At 37.9% G+C, this 21,649-nt stretch overlaps 7 protein-coding genes across 7 annotated transcripts; 3 read left to right on the forward strand and 4 right to left on the reverse strand.

Moving 5' to 3' along the window:
* Window positions 1–400: 400 nt before the first annotated feature.
* SAPINGB_P000173 (uncharacterized protein) lies at window positions 401–2,762 on the forward strand (the record flags this gene model as incomplete). Its single annotated transcript, XM_031994897.1, has 2 exons — window positions 401–493; window positions 621–2,762. The coding sequence occupies 2 exons, from the start codon at window positions 401–403 to the stop codon at window positions 2,760–2,762; spliced, it is 2,235 nt and encodes a 744-aa protein (XP_031850788.1).
* Window positions 2,763–7,715: 4,953 nt separating this feature from the next.
* On the reverse strand, window positions 7,716–9,525 carry SAPINGB_P000174 (uncharacterized protein; the record flags this gene model as incomplete). Its single annotated transcript, XM_031994898.1, has 2 exons — window positions 7,716–8,453; window positions 8,506–9,525. 2 exons carry the CDS (start codon window positions 9,523–9,525, stop codon window positions 7,716–7,718), a joined length of 1,758 nt encoding a protein of 585 aa, XP_031850789.1.
* A 523-nt stretch (window positions 9,526–10,048) lies between these two features.
* Window positions 10,049–12,685, forward strand: SAPINGB_P000175 (uncharacterized protein; the record flags this gene model as incomplete). Its single annotated transcript, XM_031994899.1, has 1 exon — window positions 10,049–12,685. One exon carries the CDS (start codon window positions 10,049–10,051, stop codon window positions 12,683–12,685), a length of 2,637 nt encoding a protein of 878 aa, XP_031850790.1.
* A 137-nt stretch (window positions 12,686–12,822) lies between these two features.
* Window positions 12,823–13,950, reverse strand: SAPINGB_P000176 (uncharacterized protein; the record flags this gene model as incomplete). Its single annotated transcript, XM_031994900.1, has 1 exon — window positions 12,823–13,950. The coding sequence occupies one exon, from the start codon at window positions 13,948–13,950 to the stop codon at window positions 12,823–12,825; it is 1,128 nt and encodes a 375-aa protein (XP_031850791.1).
* Window positions 13,951–16,108: 2,158 nt separating this feature from the next.
* Window positions 16,109–17,359, reverse strand: SAPINGB_P000177 (60S ribosomal protein uL3; the record flags this gene model as incomplete). Its single annotated transcript, XM_031994901.1, has 2 exons — window positions 16,109–17,226; window positions 17,311–17,359. 2 exons carry the CDS (start codon window positions 17,357–17,359, stop codon window positions 16,109–16,111), a joined length of 1,167 nt encoding a protein of 388 aa, XP_031850792.1.
* A 600-nt stretch (window positions 17,360–17,959) lies between these two features.
* Window positions 17,960–19,222, reverse strand: SAPINGB_P000178 (uncharacterized protein; the record flags this gene model as incomplete). The annotated part of the gene is made up of 1 exon (XM_031994902.1): window positions 17,960–19,222. The coding sequence occupies one exon, from the start codon at window positions 19,220–19,222 to the stop codon at window positions 17,960–17,962; it is 1,263 nt and encodes a 420-aa protein (XP_031850793.1).
* Window positions 19,223–20,155: 933 nt separating this feature from the next.
* On the forward strand, window positions 20,156–21,097 carry SAPINGB_P000179 (uncharacterized protein; the record flags this gene model as incomplete). Its single annotated transcript, XM_031994903.1, has 1 exon — window positions 20,156–21,097. One exon carries the CDS (start codon window positions 20,156–20,158, stop codon window positions 21,095–21,097), a length of 942 nt encoding a protein of 313 aa, XP_031850794.1.
* Window positions 21,098–21,649: the final 552 nt, after the last annotated feature.

Below are 21,649 nucleotides of genomic sequence, written 5' to 3' on the forward strand. Positions count from 1 at the left end.
ATATTAACATATTAAAATATCATAAATATGAATATAAATTTATATATAAATATAAATATCTTTTCTAAAATGACAAAAATTTGTTTTTTTTTTATTTTTAAATTTTCTAAATCTTCTAAATTTTTTAAATTTTTAAATTTTTTAAATTTTTTTTTTGTTTTTTTAAATTTTAAATTTTAAATTTTAAATTTTAAATTTTAAATTTTAAATTTTTTCTTTTTTCTCTTTTCCTTCTCTTTGGTTCCTTTTTTTTTTATTTTTATTTTTTTTTGTTACCACCAAAAAATCTCAAAAAAAAAGACCTTTAAAACTTCCAAAACTTCCAAAACTTCTAAAACTTCCAACCTCCCTAATTTTCTCAACTTTCCAAATTTTAAAACTTTCAAATCCTTAATATACAATGTTCGTAACAAGCTCTATGATGCCACCAGGCGCAGAACGTGCCGTCAGACTCCGTGGAAGCTGTATTCAATGTCGCAAACGCAAAAGAAAGGTATTTTCATTTATTTATCTAATAATTTATTAATTTATTTATTTCTATTCACATTCATTCCCATTCATAATACATTCATAATACATTCAATTCTAACCATTTAAACATTCCCCCCCTCCTCCTCTAGTGTGACAAACTACGACCAGCTTGCAGTCTCTGCCAACACAACAAAAGCGAGTGCCAATATGATACGTTCCAAGCTTACGACTCTACAGCCCCCCATCGGCGCCGTAAAAGAAAACAACCCACCACCGCAGACCTAAAAAAGAACCAAGTCTCGGATCCTCAACAACAGCAACAACAGCAACAACAGCAACAACAGCAACAACAAATGCAACTGCCATCTTCACAAATCCCACTACAAACAATACCAACAATACCAACAGTACAAACAGCACCAGTAAACCAACCTGAATTTAAATCCTTCACCTTTCAAATCACAACCCCAGGACCATCTCAAATACCTCCAATCTACACCTCCCAGCAACCTTCTAGCATAACCCCTCACACTAATTGCCCCCCAGCCCAACAAGGTCCTGACTTTAATGCTCTCCCTGATATCGCCACAACCTTTCCCCAAATCCCTCATCCTATCCCTACATCCATATCAACATCAACATCCTCAGCCACAGCCACAACCACAACCACAACCACAATCAACGAACCTTTTCCAAAAAGTCCTACTCTCTCCATTGCAGGCCTCCTCTCACAGAACCCCCCAGTGGCACCCCCAATCATGTCTCTCTCATCCCTTATCCGTCTTTCCACATGCGAACCAACACAAGACCTCCCAGTAGACCAATCCCTTATCCAATCATTCCCCCGCTCATACTCAATCTCTTCAGTCTCATCCTTCTCCTCAGATGGATCCGACCAAGCTTCAGACGAATCAACCCAAGCATCCTCATCCTTAACCTCAGCCTCCAACCTTCCCTTCAACAAAAACTTTGTCGTCTTTCCAGTCACTAGAGACCTCCCTCCCAACTTCTCTGTAGACTCCTACATGGATGTCCGCATCCCCTCCTCTCTCCGCTACCTCTGGTCATTTTATCTCCAAAAAACATCCCGCTTCTGCGCTATCCACGACTTTGAAACCCCCTTCCTCTCCTCAATCGTCCCAATGGCCGCCAAAAACGAGGCTCTTCAACAATCTCTCATGCAGCTCTCGGGAATCTATCGAAATAAAATCCTTGGCTATAACGATTCAAACTATGACCGCACAATGATCAAACTTAATGTCAAGTCTGTCCGTGGTTTACGCAACCACATCGTCACAGCAAGCCTCTCAACTGCTGATGCCCTTGTTGGTATAGCCACCTGTCTTAGTCTCACTTGTTGCGCAATTGGCGAAAATAACTCTGAAAGTTACAATGTCCATCTCTTTGGCGCCCTCATGCTTGCAACCCAAGTCCTAATCCCTAACCCACGCTTTGTAATGTCTGCAGACGCTTGGTTTCTTTTCAAGTGGACTACCTACTCTCTAGTCCTTGTTAACCTTAACCTTCTTCCATGTCCAGATCAGCTCCTCCAAGCAAAAGCTCATAACCTTCCAGCCATGATCAAACTGTACAACTGGTGGACAGAAAATGCTCTTGCGGACCCTGAATACGAGCTCCCTGTAGACTCCTTTTATGGTTTTGGTACCCAACTTTCCCCCTTGCTTCTGCAATTCAACATTCTGGCTTACCGCAAAGCCTTGGCTGGTATCAATCCGGATGTCTCCCAAAGAATTGTCTCATTAGACACACCTTCCTCTCTTATAGAACCACCAACGCAGCATGAAATCGACTCTCTTGAGGCCCAGCTTTGGTATATCCACGAACATAGCGTCTTGGCGCGCTACTCAGAGTACACCAGCAACCGTAAGGCAGACCTTGACTTGCTCCATTGCAACAACGCCTTCCATTCTGCGGCCTTGCTCTGGCTCTACACTTATCTCAAGCCCCACGACCGCTTTGCCCGCGAACAGCGCGTGCCTCATTTGGTTGCCTCTGTGCTTCAGGAAGTTATGGCCATCAACCCTGCATGCCGAACTGCAGCTGCGTTACTCTTTGTCATATACATTGTAGGATCGTACGCACAAAGTGACCAGCGCACATTTGTACAAACCCACCTCGAGTCCATGCGCACCACATGTCTATCTAGCGTCTCAGCTGTGCTGGACGCGCTCCAGTTGATTTGGCAGCTTCGCGATGCTGTGCCGGAAATGGACATGGTTGAGTGTCATCGGAAGGTTCATGATGCTGGTATCAATGTGTGTCTTTATTGATGAGGAAGAGATTTGGGTGGTATTTTAAAACTTTTGGATATTCTTTAATGGTAACTTTTTTTTAATATATTTTGAATAAATGAAAGACTGAAAAAAAAAAAAATAAAAAAAATAATTTGGTATTGAATTGTTATAAATGACCAGGTATTTGAAAAGAAACAAGGTATTGTAGAAAGGAATTAGAATAAAATAAAATAACATAAAAAAAATTGCGAGACAGAATGTTTTTAAAAGATTTAAATTTTTTTTTTTTTTTTCGTTGTGATTAAAAAAAATATTTTTTTTTTATTTCTTGCGCTGATACATTTTTCGGTATTTTTTCTCGATTGGGGAAAATGGCCGCCCCACACACAATAAAAAAAAAAAAAAAAAGGAACAACTCTTTGTGTTTCCCCCAACCATTGATGGAAAATTCACAAAAAAAAGTCCAATTGAACAAACTTTTGTTGGGCGAATGCTGTGTTTTTTTTTTTCATATGAAATTATGAAACATTGGAAACAAAATAAAAAGTGAATCAGATGCTGGAAAGAAGAAGAAGAAGAAGAAGAAGAAGAAAAATAAACATCGGGTAAGGCATAAGCGTGGCGTGGCGTGGCGTGGCGTAGCTGGGCGTAGATTCGTTTTTATAAAAAAAAAAAATATCTGTTAATCTGTGGAAAGATTTTGTGTATTAATAAAAAAAATTAAGTATCATATTCAAAAGAAGAAGGTTTTGATAATCCTTTTATTCTTACTCTTCTTCGTCTTCAAATGTTGGGTTTTGCTGTAATGGAAATATCTGTGTTAAATCATTTCTTGTTGATAACAATCCATTGTATTAATTAACTTATGGTAAACCATGTAATTGGAGAGCATTGTTCCCCTTTTTTGTTAAAATAAAATAAGACAAGATCCACACTAAGCTATTGTTTTTTTTTTTTTTTTTTTTTTAAAAAGAAAAAAATGAAAGAGACAATCGAAAGGAATATACTGAAAACGGGTGTTAATAGGTGATAATTGAAGATAAAATGATTGGAAAGAAAGAAAAAGAAAAAGAAAAAAAAAAGCCAATGACGCCCTCAACTTTAAGAATTCAAAAAAAAAAAAAAAGGAAAAAAAAGGAAAAAAAAGGAAAAAAGGAAATAGATTGTTGAATAAAAAGATGACAGGAAAAAAAGAAAATGACAATCTGGTGTGCTGAGTTTTGAAGAGGGAAAAAAAAAGGTGTCTTGTCGAGTCTACTATTGCTGGGAAAGAGCCAAGAAAGATGCTGAGATTTTTACCTTGACAAAATAGCTGAATGAAGTCTGAAAATAAACTTGAATGAGAATTTTTTTTTTTTTGATTATCTGGCTGGTCAATAACAGATTAAACTTGTAAAAAAGAGAAAAAGAGGAAAAGATAACTTGAACAGAATAGGAATGACATTGTTTGTTTAAGCTGCGTATAAATTCTGACTTGAATTGCAGTGCTACTGCTGCTGCTGCTGTTATTCTTACTGCTGTTCTTACTGTTGTTATTACCAATGCACTTGTTCTTGCTGGTGTATTTCCAATTGTGCTATATGACGACCAAAAGAAAAACGTATACTGGAAAACAGGTAAAGTTGTTGTGTTTTTTTTTTATATTCATTTTGATGAAAGCAAATGTTGATTGAAAGAATAGTAAGAGAAAGAAATAAAAAAAAAAAAAAGAAGAAAGGAGGGGCAAAGAAAATAAAAAAATATAAAGTGGTGGTGGCTTTACATTAAAAAAAAAAATTAATTGGCACTGTTTTTCTTTCCTTTTTGTTGCACTTCCCCATAAATGGGAACAACGTCTCGCTTGCTCAGATTATAATATTATAAACTTGTAATCTCAATATTCTATCTACATTAAACACTTAAATTGTCAAAGTATTATCATCTCAATTGATTACTTTCATATAAATTAAACACTGTTCAACCTCTTAAACTGACCGCATCGACTTGTCTTGAATAAAAGGAAAAAAAAAAAAATGTCCTGTCGATGGGAGCACGCGCATAAGTATTTTGGGTAAGTGCATGAGTGCAAAGCGAGTAAGTCATCGTTTGCAACAAAAAATATAAATATATATATATATATATAGTAATTCTTGCCAGGCTTTCAAATTTGATAAAATTTGATCTAATAGATATGATTATTTTTTACAAGATTTATAATCTTTTAAAAAAATTGGAACAAATGGTTGTTGATTCTCGGTACTTTTGAGAAAATTTTGGTTAAATTTTTTTTTTTCTATTCATCGTGATCATCTTGAAGATAAAAAAACATTTTTTTTATTTTATCTTTCCATTTTTGTCCGCACATAATAATACCAAACAAAAGAATCCCGCTCTTTTAGCCTGTTTGGGCAAAATCACCGAACGTTATCATCGTAATTTTTACCCGTCTCCTTTTTTTTTTTTATGTTTCCTTCTTTGGGAAAAATCCTAATAAAGAAAAATCAAAGGATTGTATATTATCCAGTGAAATGAATTTTATATATATATTCATGATGATTGATCTACTTAGGGGGGACTTTTTCACAGACACTCAGATAAAGTGGATCAAAGTTGGAGAATGAAAGTCCCGGATCGTATTTTGAGACAATATGCTTTTATTGGTAATTAATAATCTCCCAAGATAAATTTCCATCCATTCGCTTACTAGTCATTTCATTTCATTTCTTTTTTTATTTTGTTATCTCGATTGCGAGCCGGAGATCTTTGCATGAAATCGCATCCCGTGTGTGCGTGTGTGTGTGGGGGGTTCCCCTTTTTCTCTCGTTTCTAGTAATTCACAACGTATCGGTAACAACGGAACAAATAAAATCAAAAAGAAGATAAAAAAAAAGAAAAAGAGGTATAAGAAAGCTTTGTTGTTGTATTAAAAAGAAAAAAAAAGAAAAACCTTTCGGGTTCTAAATTTGTTGAAAGATTTCCGTTAGAGAATTGGTGCAAAGAAATTAATAGTGAAATCAAAGAAGAATAAGAAAAAAAAATTTTTTAATAGTAAAAAAAAAAATAAACAATAAAAGTGACGATAACATTTGATTTTCTTTTAATTTTGAAACTCTCTTTTTGGTTATTTTTTAAAAAAAAAAAATCATACTATTAAGTAATTGAATAATCATAAAATATGTCTGAAAACTTTACAATTTGCTGAGTTGTTTAAGGAGTTTGGAAGTTTATTTGGATGCTCTAGTTGTACTTGATTAATTGATTATATTTTCAAATAATATAATTCCAATATTTCCAATTTTTTTTTTTTCATCTTTCTGAAACATGCTTCCATATAACTGGTTTTTTATTTTTTTTTCCAGAATAGATCAAGTTCCCGCAATTAACTAGATTATTATATTGAAATAATTTTTTTTTTTTTTAGAAAAAAAAAACCTCAACTATCTTAAAATATAGCCAGCATCGACTACTCAAAAAAACCCACTATTTTTTAACTTAATCCAACAATTCAATCTTTCTTTCTTATTAAGTTTCTCTCCTGTTATTTAATTGACTTCAATTGAGCCCAAAAAACAAGATACTTGGGCTTGCTGTTATTTTTTTTTTCCTCCCCTCTAGTAGTTTGACACTTTTTCTAATTAATTGATTAATTAATAAAAATACTTCTTTCTCTAATTAGGAAATAAAACCGTGATTATTTAGAACTTTTTTTATATATCTCTTCTAACTAGTTTTGTTCGAGTCAAGAATTAATATAGTTTTATTAACCTGAATCCAAAATGAAATAACTATCTGGTTTTCATAGAATGTCTTTTTTTTTAGCCTATAAGAGACTCAGGTTTTTTTTTTCTTAAACCACCCCCATATTGATTTACAACTGACGCAATATTTCCCGGAAACTAGCTATTTTGTTACCAGCTACTGACTTAATCTTAAATGTTTGCAGTTTTTTTTTTCTGCTTATTTTTTTAAAGCCAAATGTTTGTACATTGTTTCCTTTTTCTTCTTCTTCATTAAATCTCTATCTTCTTTCACCCAAATAACGTCTGCTAAGCTTTACAATTGGTGATTTCTCATCTAAAATCAATAGACACTGACACTGTCTTGCTCATATTCAAGTGTAAACAAACTGCATTTTTTGTGCTACAAAAAGGTTTTGTCTAACGTTATATTGTATGATTCCAGTTTTTATATCATACCAAAACAGTTACTGTTTTCACAATTCACTGGTGCAATAAGCATAAACACTTCGTCTCAAAGCTACAGTCTGTATCACTCTCAGCATATAGTTTTGTTTTTTTTTTCAGAATCCTTTAATACAAATGTCCTAAACCAATTCCCACAATTGGTCTCACATAAGCAACAAGGATCTATAGAACCCCCGCATATACTCCTACATGCTGCCAAAACTACTCTTTTTTTTTTGTCTAGTCTTGCTGATTGTTATTCAAAAATAAGAGATTTTAAATTAATCTAATCCATTGAAAGTGGTTCCAAGTAATTAGACTTTCTTTAGGGGTTCGAGAGATATTCAATGAGGTAAAACAAGTTTAGCTTCATCAGTTACCATCAATAAATCCAAAGTGTTCAATTCCAGACCTTTTATTTGGCTATTCCCCCGGTAGCGAGCTTCTTACATTTCTTTTGCACTTTGGTGTCATTAAATACAGCAATTTAATAAAAACAGATAACAAAAAAACAATTCATCTTACAAATGATTTGGGAAAATAAGTATAAGCTAATTCATTAAAACTATATAAGTCACATATATATTTAGGGTATCAAAGTGACAAATTCATAAAAATACAAACAATTTTTTTTTAAAAGTTCAAGTTAGTTTAATATTTTTTTTGGACTTTTTATCATTGCATATCGTCGTTAAATGGCCATAGTGGCCTCTCACCAACATTAGTCTGAAAAAAAAAAAAGGCATTTGACAAATTGAGAGGACTGATTTTTTTTTTTTTGTCATGTTTACATGTCATTCAAGTAGTGGAAAAAAAAAATTTAATGTCATCTCATAAACACCATCTTCTTTTTCTGTTGGTTCTTGTGTCTCAAGCCATAAGCCCCCGTGGCTGTTAGTCGAGACCCATGGATCGAAGATGAAGATCCCTCTTGCTGCTTTTGCACTCCGCTTCCAGGCGCCGGCGCACTGGTTACGGCTCGCGCTGCAGACAAGTGTTGGGCAAACCCACTATTTCTGGATACAGGTGCAGAAATTCCAACCGACGAAACCCGGCTTCGTGGTTGTGGATGCAGAGTCGAAAGACGTCTCTGCAATTGTATCTGCTGTCTTTGTTGAAGTTGCAATTGTTCCTGTTGTTGAAATAACTGTTGTGGTTGTTGCTGTTGTTGCTGTTGTTGCTGTTGATGCTGTTGATGCTGTTGATGCTGTTGATGCTGCTGCTGTAGTTTTGATTTTAATGGTGCAAGTTGAAGCTGTGGAACAGATCGAACCCGTGACCCCGCACTTGGAGAAGACATGGATATATCTGGACGATTTAAAATGCGGGGGGACCGAGCAGCTTGAATAGCAAGAGAAGATGGCGACACTGGAATAAACTCTTCTTCTGTAGTGAATGAACTATTCAGTGGGTTAAAAACCACCCGAGGAGATTGAGTGACCTCTCCAGTTGTAGGAAACCGAGGGGATGAATGTTGCTCGTCATCGTTTGGTAGTTGATCTAAATCAGGCAAATTGTCAAAGTCTTCTTCGTCTTCCTCACCAGGTTCTGGTGCAAGTTGGGACTAAATAAAAGTTAGTATTTTAGTAATAAATCTCTTATCCTTTAAAACTCACAGTCATATAGATATATTTGCCGTTGTTGTTTTCTTCTTCTTCTTCCTCCTCTTCCTCTTCCTCTTTTTCATTGTTGTTATCTTCATCCTCCATATCTAGATCCATATCCATATCCATATCCGAGTCCATAGAAAACTTTCTTTTATGGTAATTTGGGGTCTGGTAATTGTTAAACCCAAGTGTCCGTCGTCTTTTAGGAGTGCTTGTTTCGTAGTGTGCAACAGAAATGACGCTCAGCGGTTGTCTCTTGTACTTATTGACAGGGAACGCACGGCTCAGACCTTGAACAAGCTCTGGATCAATCCCTGATGCATTGGCAACAACAGACCTGAATGCAAACTGATGAGCTGGACGATATCGCACAAGCTCAGGAGACCCAGGTGGTGGAATATTTTCCTTGTCTTGGAGCTGTTCGAGCTTGGCGTTAATCATGGCTGCAGCATTGGTTAGGGCATGGCTTCCGTAGCCTGAGTTTTCGTCTTCAGTATTATCACAGGTTGTTGTCGTTGATAAAGAAAGAGAATATTGGCCAAGTGTCGCATCATCGACATTGCATGACACTTGGTTAGTTGTAGTTTCGCATATTTGTGTGGTAACGGGCATTACTGGCTTGAGACCATTGTTTAAAAAGCTGCTTCGTCCAGAGTAAATAGATTGGTTAAGCATCGCAAAAGGTTTGTTTTCCTTGTCAATGGCACAATGGCTTCTTCCAGCCGACATTGCTAGACCGCCACTATTTATCTGCTCCAGAATGGGCAGCTTGAACGGTTGCTTATATGACGACGTAGGGGTCGTGACAATCTTGGTAGTGTGGACTAAATGGTGATGATTGTGGTGGACATGGCTGGCAAAAACGCTCGCAGAGTTGGGCTTAGATGGAGTCAAAAGGCTATTAGGTTTGGAGGGGCCCTGGATCTGTCTTACTGGTAGATTTGACGAATCCATGAGCGAGATTCTGGAGTTTAAGTCTTGGAAAGACTGAAGTTGTTGTTGCTGCTGCTGTTGCTGTTGCTGGGCCATTGCAAAGAAGTGGGTAAAAAGATTTATAGAAATGGACTGCTGCTAATTAAACTGAAATTGCTAGAATAAAACAGTATTAAGGGGAAAAGCAGAGCTGAAATGGGTATATATGTTATTGTTGAATTGATATGAAATGTGAATGAAGGAGGTCTTTTGAGATTACTTGGAGATGAAGAACGGAGGATGGTTTGTTTGTAAACAAACTGGTTGTCACGCCGACCCTTTTGTTGTTGTTGTTGTTGTTATTGTTTTGTTTGTTGTTGTATTGCCTCATTTGTATGTTTGTTTGTTTATTTCCTATTTAGGAGATTTTCTACCTCCAGCCATTTTGACCATCCAAACACCTTCTTTGTGTCCGTTAAAAAAAAAATAAATAAATAAAAAAAAATAAAAAATTGGATTTTAATTTTAATTTTAATTTTTTTTTTCCTTTCTTTATTAAAATCTTTACAGACTTTCTTCTCTAACTATCCAACACACTGATAAATCATCTTTGTTTCTCATTCCAACATTCCTTTAGATAATGAGCATGCCTTCCCACGGAGACCTTCTCATCGATCTAACCACCCCTAAGCCTATCCCCCCCAAAGTTTACTACCAGCCGACGACAGCCACTCTGCTCAACTCGCCGGTCCAAGTTTACTCTCCCATTGCTATTTCCAATAAACAAGAATCTCTCCATCCAGACTTTACTCCAACTATCTCAAAAGCCATTGCAATGTCCTTTGCACGATCTCAAAGCTTCATTGTGAGCACTCCTTCCCAGCACCACTCAGCTCTCGCTGCTGCCGCCGAAAAGCGCGGTCAAACTACCTCACGCAAGAACCGGTTTTCATCTAGTGAGTACCCTCCAGACCTGGTTCTTGTTTCCAAGGAAAACCATTCGCCAATTAATGGCAGAAAATTATCATTCACTCCAGTTCCAAGCCCCGTCAAGAGCAAGGCTCCCTCTCCTGGAACAAACTCTACCATGGCATCACCAACAGCACCTGGCAGTGTCAAGCGGGTTGTGCTGAGTCGCAAACCCGATCTGGCAGCCTTGGCTCCGGCCGTGACTCTGGAAGGCCACAGTGCCACTTCTGAGAGCTCATTCCCATTTACTCCTAGCATTAACGGCAGCATTTCAAAGCCGGAAACAATTACAAATAACGCATTTTCAGTCCCTACTCCACAAGTCTCACGATCAACAAGCATTACTCAAGACGCTGAAATTCCATCCCCTCAAAATCATGATATAGAACCCAAGTCTCCCGTTCGCAAGGAGATGAAGGATGCTGCATGTGGCCCAGGGTCTAAGAAACGAAGCCCTACTACCCCACTTACCCCCTATAGATACCGTTCGCGGATTGATGAGGCCACATCGCCGTTGGCTAAAACATCACCCATGTCGGGCTCGCGATGTATGTTTACCAAGCGCCGAAGCCTGAGCCCACAAACACATCCTCATTCATCACCAGGATTCAACCAACTGTTTTTGGATGCCCCTATCTCTAAGATTGAGACCCCAGCACGACGGTTTCGAAATGACTTTGCAAAGGCCAAGGCTGATGTCGAAAACAAGCCTGATCTTCAGTATATTGCGTATGAGCCTGCTGCGACGTCTGACGAAGATGTTGATATGGATGCCCGTGTATTTGATGAGACTGTGTCAATTAAGCATATCGAAGTTGATAAAGATTCTGCTGTTGAAAGCCAGCCAGAGATGGTGCTACCTTCATGCAGCATGTCAGTCACAGCAGACTTTAGCGAGTTTAAGAATGAAGAGAATTTGAACGCCAATGTACTGCCAGAGCTGCTGCCTTTAGAAGAAAAGAAGGATCAAGAAGAGCAACAACACAAGGTTCGTTCTGTCAAGCGTACCCATTTTTTCGATGAGGTTGATAATACGTCAAGCTCGTCACAGAAAAAAGATGGGATTTTGCCGGCACCCATTTTGGCCAACCGAGCAGCATTTACTTCATCTCCAAGCAAAGGCAACAGTAATGCACGCAAGTCGTTTGGCACTACAAGCGAAGAGGACTTTGAAGACGATGACAATCGACGACCAGATGAAAATAGCGCAGTGGCCACACCAGCAAATGTCCGCATTAGTCTCAATGACTCAGTTTCTCATCCCGCTCTGAGTAGCGGAGGTATGAGCAGCGGATGCAACAATAGCTCTAAGAAGATGTGGCGACGTGACTCGTTTACTGCATACTCTGAGGGAGGCATTTCGTTCCCCAACGTTGTTGTGGATGATGAAGATAACTTCGACTCAGATCCACTGAGCGCTGGAATGCGTGCAGTGCAAGCAGCTGCTGCTGCTGCTGAGGCTGCAGCGGAAGCCAATGAAGATAACAATGGTCGATCATCGCGACACCAACGAGTAGATGCGGAAGAGAGTGATGACGAGACTAACATGTCGATGGTGTTTTTCAAGGTGAAGCAGCAACAGCAGAAGCAGGAGCTTGAGAAGCAAAAACAGGAGTTGGTTAAAAGACCAGAATCTGAGGGCCATGAAACTGTTGCAGTTGAAATTGCAGAGCCAGAACTGGCACCTGGACATGTTGAGATTGAAGAGGAGGAAAAGGAAGAAAGGTCTAAGGCAGCGGCTGGCTCTCGGGTATCATTTTCAGTATCACCTACCCTGTCTCGGGCCCAGTCGCCGGCGCTGGTCGCAACGGCGCCTCTTGCAGTTCCTCGAGTGCACATGGTGGATCACGAGCAGCAGACGGATGAGCTGATGGAAGATGAGGTTTCTATTGAGCAGATGAAGGCGGAGGCTGTTGCACAAGAGCGACTAGTTGCGCAGACGGAGATGCAGGAACGGTTGGCTGCACAACGGGCCGAGTTTGATGCAGCACTTGCTGCTGCGCAGGCGGCCACTGAGGAGGCGAGACGGTCACAGGCTGCAGAGCTGGCCGCCCAGCAAGAAAAACTGGCAGCACAACAGGACTCTCTGAGAGCAGAAAAGGAGGCGGAACTTGCGCGGGAGCTGGATGAAGCACGTCGGACACATGCGGCAGAGGTTGCGAGTGTGCGACTGCGACAAACACTGGAGGCTGGGGTTGTGGATGCACAGAGACGGTACAATGAGTGGGTTTACGAAACAGAGCTCAACAAGGTACAAAGTCTCTTGTCCTTTATGGAGCTTGAGCGACGGTTTGGCATTTGCCATTAGAAGAATGGATATGATGGCAGAGGGAGGGAGATAGAAAAAAAAAATTATTTAATGAAATTAGTGTACAATATTTATGAAGAATGAAAAAAAAATAAAAATAAAAAATAAAAAATAAAAAGAACGTTTTAATATATCACTTAAACAACCATCCGGCGGCTGCGCAAGTACAAGTAGTCATCCATGTGTTCACGAACAGAATTCTCAATGTCGGAGACAATGCGCTCATCATTGTTAAATCTTTGGTTCCACTTATTTCTCCAGGCAGCATAGTCAATGACAAAGTCATCTTTTGTAGTGTCAGCTTGCTGAACCTCGCGAGCAGGTGCTCCAGGGGTACTTGAACGCTTAAATCCTGTGGATGAAAGAGCGTCATTGTGGAATCCTTTCCACTTTTCAAAGAGTTGAGTCTCGTAGGCAGCATTTTCACCCCACGAAAGCATAGCCTCGTCAAAGGGGAAATCGCCCTGTTGGCAAATGCGCTGGACCAAAGGTTCTGGGTTGGCAATAAGATCGAGCGAGTCCACGATAATGGGCTGCTTTACGGAGCCAGTTCTGGCAGCCAGTGCAGAGACATAGTCGTAGAGAATGCGGAGTTCGCGATAACCAGCTTCGGAGGAGCGATAGTGGTCAAAGCCAGTTTCGTTGCTTTGTGGAGGAATGCAGCACCGGTAGTACGAGGGAACTGAGAGATGAGGAGGGCGGATGAGGAAAACATAACGCATAGAGGTCAAAAACTCTTCAGGTAGCAGTGTGGGGTTGGGTACAGGCAAGACATCATTTCCATGAGATTTAGTACCATTGTCTGTGGAAACTGGCAAAACAAAGTCTTCAAGAGATTTGGCCACAATATGGTTTTTGCCTGCCAACCCGTGTTCCTTTGGAGGGATGAAGTATTGGGCCATGTCTTTGATGACAATTGTGGGGACTGTTGTGTTGTCTTGTAGCAGCTGGGGCGATGAGGACGGCTGTTCATTTCTTGAAGAGGATGTTTGTTGCTGGGGAGACGAGGGTGCGCTACGTGCCTTTTCCATGATGTCATTGACTACTGAGTTAAAGTCAGTGGATGAGTAGTCGGACCCGGAACATTCCTTGTCGCTGTAACGGTCCGACATGCGCTCAGGCCCATAATAAAAGGCTTCACCAAAGGGTTCATGGATGCACACCAGGTCTTTGCGAGTAAGAAAGGCACGTTCAAGGGCAGTGGATGTTGACCGTGGATGGGTCGCAATCATGAGGATCTTGGGTTGTTGTTGAACTGAAAGCATTGTATTATGTAAAATGGATGAGAATTGAATAATAAGAAGGAATCTAATTCTAAAGGGAAAAAAAAGAAAAAAAAAAAAAAAAAAAAGAAAAAGGAAATGAAATTTGATAAATAAAAAAAATTATAAAAGAAATCTGATGGATGTGGCACAGTATTTATAGACTTTTGCCATGAATTGTGGCCAAGGATAGTCCGGTCAAAATGCCACTAAGTTTCTCTTTTTTTTTTGTTTTTTTTGTTTTTTTTATTGAATGAAAAAAAAAAAAAGTCTAATTTGATTTCTTTCCTTATTTCCGTTTGAATTGTTATAAATTAATTAATGCCTTTATTTATTTGAATATATATATTTAGATTTTTAAAGGTATCGAATATTCATTATTTGAAAAATTTGTTGGAGTTTCTTGATTTAGTTCTTTTTTTTTTCCAGTATTCAATTTTTAATGTTTTTTTTTTTCTTTTCAGAACATATTCAAGTTTAATTATCATCATTATCATCATCATCATCATTATAAACGTATACAATAAAAAAAACCTTCCTCCACAAACTTTCCAATTCCATTACACTGTAAAACTCGCCACAATTTCGTTTTTTTTTAAAAAAAAAAGTTTAAATACAATTTTAGATGTACCAGGAAGTAGAATAAGAAAATAAAAATTTTTATTTTTATTTTTATTTATTTTTTACAATCATTATGTCTTGTCTGTCTGCGCACACCCACATACAATTTAGTAAATGGCCAAACTTTTGAAGCGAATTCAAATTGAAAAAAAAAAAAAAAAAAGTCATGTAGTATTTGCCCTTTATTAGTGGCGCACGGCAGTTATGTCTACCGTTGAGTTAGTTTGTGAGTGTGAGTGCGTGAGTGTCTATTATAATTATGACGTTTAAGTTTTAATTTTTTTTTTTTTTTTTTTTGGTTGCCAACGTTTTTAAAGACATTAATAATAATAATAATAATAATAATAATAATAATAATAATAATAATAATAATAATAAATCTACGAGATTCATTTTCATTCATATTCAAAGATAATTGGAATTGAAGAGCAAGATTGGAATATAAATATATATATTTGTAAAGAATCAATTAATATAGTAATTTTTCAATGTATTTTTTTTTTTTTTTCGGTTCTAATAAGATCTTCAATAAAGGTTCTTTCTATTAATTGATTTGAGTTTTCATATAAGTTCAAATCATTTGCTTTATTTTTTTTTTTTTTTTTTTTTTTGCTTTATTCTTTATTCTTTATTCTTTTAAAAAAAAATGTTCAATTAGTTTGCTACTTTGAATTAACTAAAATAACTAAAATAATTATATAAAAAAAAACAATTCCTTTCTTTTTCTATTAATTTTTCATCATTCCTAAAAATTAAAAAATAAATAAATAAATAAATATAAAGATTATTTTTTTTTTTCATTTAAAGTTTTTTTTAAAAATAAAAAAATTTTAAAATTTTAAAAAATTAAAAAAATTAAAAAAGCCTCTACAAGCCACAAATTATAAAACTTGTCAGTCTGTCTGTCTGTCTGTCCACTTTCTTTGCACTTTTAATTTTTTTTGACAAATTCATGTGTATTCACTCCCCCTTCTCCACTTTCTTCTCCGTTCATCATGTGCCACTACTAAATCAAAGAACCCGAGAGAGTTATACATATATATTTTCTTATACAAAAAAAATTTACAAGCCACAATTTTATTTTTATTTTTATTTTTATTTTTTTGTGCCAGATTCCCGAAACATTCTGAATTTTTTTTTTCTTTTATAGAAAAAAAAAAAAAGAAAAAAAAAAAAATTTGTGGCTGATTATAATTATAATAAATTGTGGCTAGTGTTAGTTATAATAATTTTAATAAACCGTTTTGTGGCTACATCATCTTATGTAAGAATTCAAATTAAATATTATGAGTACTATTTTAACTTCATATATTCTTTAAACTACACTCACTTATATATAATTATTACATTTGTTTACTTGAACAAAAATAAAAAAAAAATTTTCATTTAAAAATCAAAAGCTCCAGGCCTTTTCAGTTAAATATTAAAACACACCAAAAAAAAAAAAAAAACATGTAAATTCCTTCTTTAAAACACAAATTTTTATTTTATTTTTTTTTAAACTACACAAACCAATTTATTCTCAAAAAAGGCCACAAGTTTACTCGAGATCCTTCTTGAGGGTACCAAGGAAGGCGTGCTTCTCGGCAGGAGTCTGGAAGCGACCCTTGCCAAACTTGGAAGCAGTGTCGATCCACTTGAGCTGGACCTTCTCGAGGGCAGCACGGGAAGTGTGGACACGGAGAGACTTTCTAAGAGTGACAATTCTCTTCTTGGAACCAGGAATAGAACCCTTGATGATAACGAAGTCGTTCTTGACCTCACCATATCTGACAAAGCCACCCATGGGAGTGATGGTCTTCTTGGTGCGGTCGTACTCAGTAGAAGCATTGAACTCATCGTCAGCCTTGCCGATTCTGTAGATCTTGTGGTTGAAAGAGGTACGGTGGTGATAACCGTTCTGACCAGCACGGGCAACAGTCCACTGGACGTGGGCAGGATGCCAAGCACCGATACAGGCGACCTTTCTGAGACCTCTGTGAGTCTTTCTGGGGAGCTTCTTGGTACCCCATCTGTGGGTAACACCCTCAGTACCGTGACCCTTGGTGACGGCAATGACATCAATGACCTCATCCTGCTCAAAGACGGAAGAGACATCAATGGTCTTCTCAAAGTGCTCCTTGGCCCAGTCAACCTTGTCAGAGATGGAACCACCGTTGACCTGGATCTCGGCAAGGTGAGCCTTCTTCTGGACAAGAGGAGTCTTGCGGACCTGGGTGTGGACGAGGACACGGACAACAGAAGCGTACTTCTTAATTCTGGCAAGCTCAGTCTCAATCTCAGAGGCACCCTCAGCGTACTTCTTAGTGTACTTGGTGAAGGCTTTCTTCTTAGATCTGTACCAGTTCTTGTAGAAGCGTCTCTTGACTTCATCAGAAAGGTGCTCAGCCCAGACAGTGGTGAGGGATCTGAGACCACGGGGAGTCTCAATGTAGCCAACAACACCGACAACAACAACGGAAGGAGTGTCAACAACGGTGACAGCCTCAACAATCTCGCGCTTGTCGTACTTGGAACCACGTCTGTCAAGATCACGGACAATGGTGGTCATACCAGCCTTGTAACCAAGGAAGGCAGTAAGACCAAGGGGCTTGGTCTGGTCATCCTTGGGGAAAGCTTTAACTCTACCTCTGTGACGGGCAGCTCTCTTTCTGGGCACTATAGTTTCGAGTTAGAACTTGACTTGAATTCATTAAATTAAATAATCAAAAAAAAAATAAGAGCTCAAATAATATAACATACAGAAACCAAGGGAACCGTGGCGAGGGGCTTCGAATTTACGGTGAGACATCGTTGAAGTGTAGTGCTGTCGAAGGAGATATTGTAAAAATCTACACGCTCGATGAAGGAAAAGGTGAAAAGAAAGGGGAGGGGGGAGGAAGACACACCAGAATTTTTCCCACACGAGCGAAAATTTTTTTCTTCTTGGTGGAACACCAGAATGATTTTCATTGTAACTGTAATATATGCTGTAATTTAGGCTTATTTTTAAAGACTTTCAAGCAAAGTCATGTGATTTAGAGTGGGTTGTCACGGTAAACCAAATAGTGGTATGTAATATCCACGCAGAGTAAAATTACAGTCTTTCTATTTTGGGAAATAATAGTTAGGGCTTTATTAGGGCTTTTCAAATAATATCACGTGAATGACTTTTTAATCAAACTACTGCCCATATTAATCAAAATTTTAAACCTCCATTCCCAGGGTTCCATTATCACAAGATTAAGAAATATTAACAATTAAATATAGTATACTTTTGATATTTTATAATTTTTTTTCATTATTATTTTTTTTAAAGAAAATTCGTACAATCAACTTTTTTTTTTTTTTAAAAAATGTATAGATTCGTCATAACCTTCCCCCTCAATTTATCATTATCATCATCGTCTATTTAAGCAGCCTGAGCAAGTTGTTGTTGTTGTTGTTGCTGCTGCTGCTGCTGTTGTTGGTGCTGAGCACGGATCTTGGCCAGCTTTTCCTCCTCCTTCTGTGCATTTTCTCTAGAATTCTTCAGGACATCGAGAATATCCTTAAGAGATGATCTCCAGTTGGTGAGCTTCTGGGAAACAGTCTGCCATTCATCAACACCAAATTGGCCAACGGGGGACACACGGTGGATAGACAGACTCTGCTTAAGCTGAGAAAGACGGCCCTCAATGAGACCAGCACGAATAGCATCAATGATCCAGATCTCAACCTCCTCCAAAGGAATTTCAATGCCGGAAGCAATTACACTGTAAGGAATGGAAGGCTGGTTAGCCTGGGAAGCGATCTTAGCGAGGGAGAGTATCCGGACACGGCGGTTGAGGTTTTCGGCGTCGATTTGGGCCGAGGTTAAGAGGTTAGCTTGAGCAGCGATAAGAGTCTTGTAGGCGGCGTAATCACCGGAGGAAACAGTGAGAAGAAGGTTGTAAATGGGAGAGTTTTCCTTTGCGAGTTGCTGGACTGATTCGAGTGCAAAAACGTCATCAAATTCATAGGAAAACTGAAGAGCGGTGGCAACGAGTTTTTGGACGAGAGAGGCATCTGGGGCTGGGCTGGATGAAACAGCTGTGTAGAGGTACTTGTAGGCGGTCTGGGGCTCTTGCTTGGAGATAATTTCGCTAATGGTGAGGTAGATTTGTTGGGTGGCCTTCTCATCAACATCCCATTCCTTAAGCCAGACGGGGAGGTTCTTAAGTTGAGGGACAATGAGGCTGATGTTATCGCTAGCGTCTGCAGACTTGAGAATGCTGAGGAAAACGTCGTATCGCAGGGGCGAGGAGACAGGGAGAATGTTGAAAAGATTGGTGAGAACGGCGAGCACAAGGGTGGGGCCATTGGGGTATGCAGGGCTTGTGGAGAGGTTTGCGAGGATGATGGGGAGAAGCTCCTTGATATTTGCGGAGAAGGTGAGGATGTGGAAAACGAGGTTATAAGCTGATTCAAAGTCCTTTTCAGAGGCGGAAACAAGAACAGAGCTCTTTTGGGCAATGGCGGCAAAGATCTCCTCCTGAACAGCCTGGTCTTCATTGTCGATGCGCTCAGAAATATATTGAGCAAAAGTCTGTTCACCCTCGGCAACGGGGCTAAGAGTATCGAAGAGGGAAGCAAGGTCCTCGACAAAGTCCTTCAGGACACCATCGACCACAATGTAGTTTTGAACGTCGGTCATTTTGCTATGTGGATGAAGACTGGCGAGTTTGGAGGCGGGAAGTGGATGGGTGGTTATAAATGTGTATGGGAACGGGAGGATTTTTTTTTAAAAATAAAAAAAAAAAAAATTTTATAAAAAATTTCAGGGCTGGTGGCAGGAGGTTTTGGTGGTAGTGGAAAAGATGTTAGTGTATAATTGAGTCTTTAGGATATATGAGCACATATAAGTTTTGAGGGTCTTTAAAAAGGCAAGAAAAAAAAAAAAAAAGAAGAAGAACATATATAGAAGTCTAAAAAGATTGATTAAAAAGAAATAGAAACAAATTAAATTTATTTTGATAATTGATATTTAAAATTGATTTATTTATTAAAAATATTTATATATATATATTTAAAAAATTTCATATTTATTCTTGACTGGATTATCAATGTCATGTTGGATCTTAATTTCATTTACAACTTGTAACCATCAATAAATGAGCCTCCCCCTCCTCCCCCTCAACTTTTAACTAGAAGCCCTCAACAAACAACTATCAACAACCTTTTAAAAATTTTGAATTTTTAATATCATTATTATCATCGTCAGTCAAATTTTAATTAAATCTTTTCTTATTTTTTAATATGGATTATTTCAAATTTTTTTTTTTTTTACTTTCTTTATAATTTTTTGAGCCGCGCACCGTGCTTCTTTTCAAATGCACCGACTTTAAATATTAGCTCTCTAGCTAGTAAAACGCACCATTTTTGTGCATACTTGTCACCAATCGGAACCCTTTGACCACTGAAATTGTGCACAAAAAAAAAAAAAAAAAACCTTGCTGAAACCCAAAATTGGTCTTTTTTTTTTTTTTTTTTTCTTTCCTTTCCTTTCCTTCTATTTTACACCAAAATCTCTCAATTTTTTTTTTTTTTTTTTTTTAGAAAAAAGAAAACCATTTTCAACATATCAACAATGGCCAGTCTTATTAGAGCACGCGTGTTGACGCGTAACAGTAGTCAACGCTTATTTTCCACCACTGCTTTTGCATTCAATTCTCACAACCTGGGACCTATTGGCGAAGGAGCCAAGAAGGAGCCCATATCACAACCCATTGAGCCTACCGATAACAGTAAAGTGACCCATTTTGGGTTTCGAACAGTTGCAGAACAAGATAAGGAAAAGCTTGTGCACGATGTATTTTCAAATGTTGCGGCCAACTACGACTATATGAATGATGCCATGTCTGCAGGTATTCACCGTCTTTGGAAGGACCATTTTGTTTCGAAGCTTGACCCTGGCCGCAGACCCGGTGGTGAACCTCTCAACTTTTTGGATGTTGCTGGTGGTACTGGTGACATTGCATTCCGGATCTTGGAGCACGCTGCGCGGGTTCACGGGGACGTTGAGTCTAAGATGACCATCACTGACATTAACGGAGACATGCTGCGGGAAGGCGAGAAGCGAGCGTTACAGACACCATGGAAGGATGGTTCGAGGTTGACTTTTATTGAACAGAATGCCGAGCTTTTGGATGCGATTCCCGACAACTCGCAGGACGTGTACACGGTTTCGTTTGGTATCCGCAACTTTACCAATTTGCCCAAGGCCCTAAAGACTGCCCACAGAGTGCTTAAGCCTGGTGGTGTTTTTTCATGTCTTGAGTTTAGCAAGGTCAACAACCCATTGTTGGGCACTTTGTACCGTGAGTACTCTTTTAAAGTTATCCCCTTGTTGGGTCAGATTTTGGTCAATGACCGGGATTCGTACCAGTATCTTGTGGAGAGCATTGAACGGTTCCCTACACAGGAGGAGTTTGCTCGGCTGATTGAGGAGGCAGGCTTTACATTGGCAGGTAAGGGTTATGAGAATCTGACATTTGGTGTTGCTGCGATCCACACTGGTGTGAAGCTATAGAAATTTATATATATATATATATGAATAATTTGGGTGAGGGGGAGATTGTTTGATTCAAAGTATTTCTCTATATTAAGTATATAGATCAGTTTATATATATATAAAAAAAATGTACATATTAAAAGGCTTGTTAAGTGTTGTTGTTGTTGTTGTTGTTTTTAATATTACAGAAACGTGTAATGAGTAAGGGGCTAAGATTGTTATTATTTTGTTTATTTATTTATTTATTTATTATTGTTTGTTTATAAAATAAAATAAAATAAAATAAAATATTGGTGGTGGTGATGATTGATTTAAAAAAAGTTTTTGCTCAAAACACTTAAAAAACTTTTTTTTTTTTTTTTTACCCCCACCAGACCAACAACACCAGAGTTTTCGTTTTCGTTTTCAATTCAATTTAAATTAAATTAAATTAAATTAAAAAAAAAAAAGGTACTTTGAGAAATACAAATTTTTTTTTTTTTTTTTTTTTTTTTTGTTACCATTAAAAAAATATTATTAAATCATCATTCCTAAATTTTATATATTATTATATCTTTTCTCTCCCCCAGA

Source organism: Magnusiomyces paraingens, assembly GCF_902498895.1.
Source record: "Magnusiomyces paraingens strain CBS 517.90 genome assembly, contig: contig1, whole genome shotgun sequence".
Classification (NCBI taxonomy): Eukaryota; Fungi; Ascomycota; class Dipodascomycetes; order Dipodascales; family Dipodascaceae; genus Magnusiomyces; species Magnusiomyces paraingens.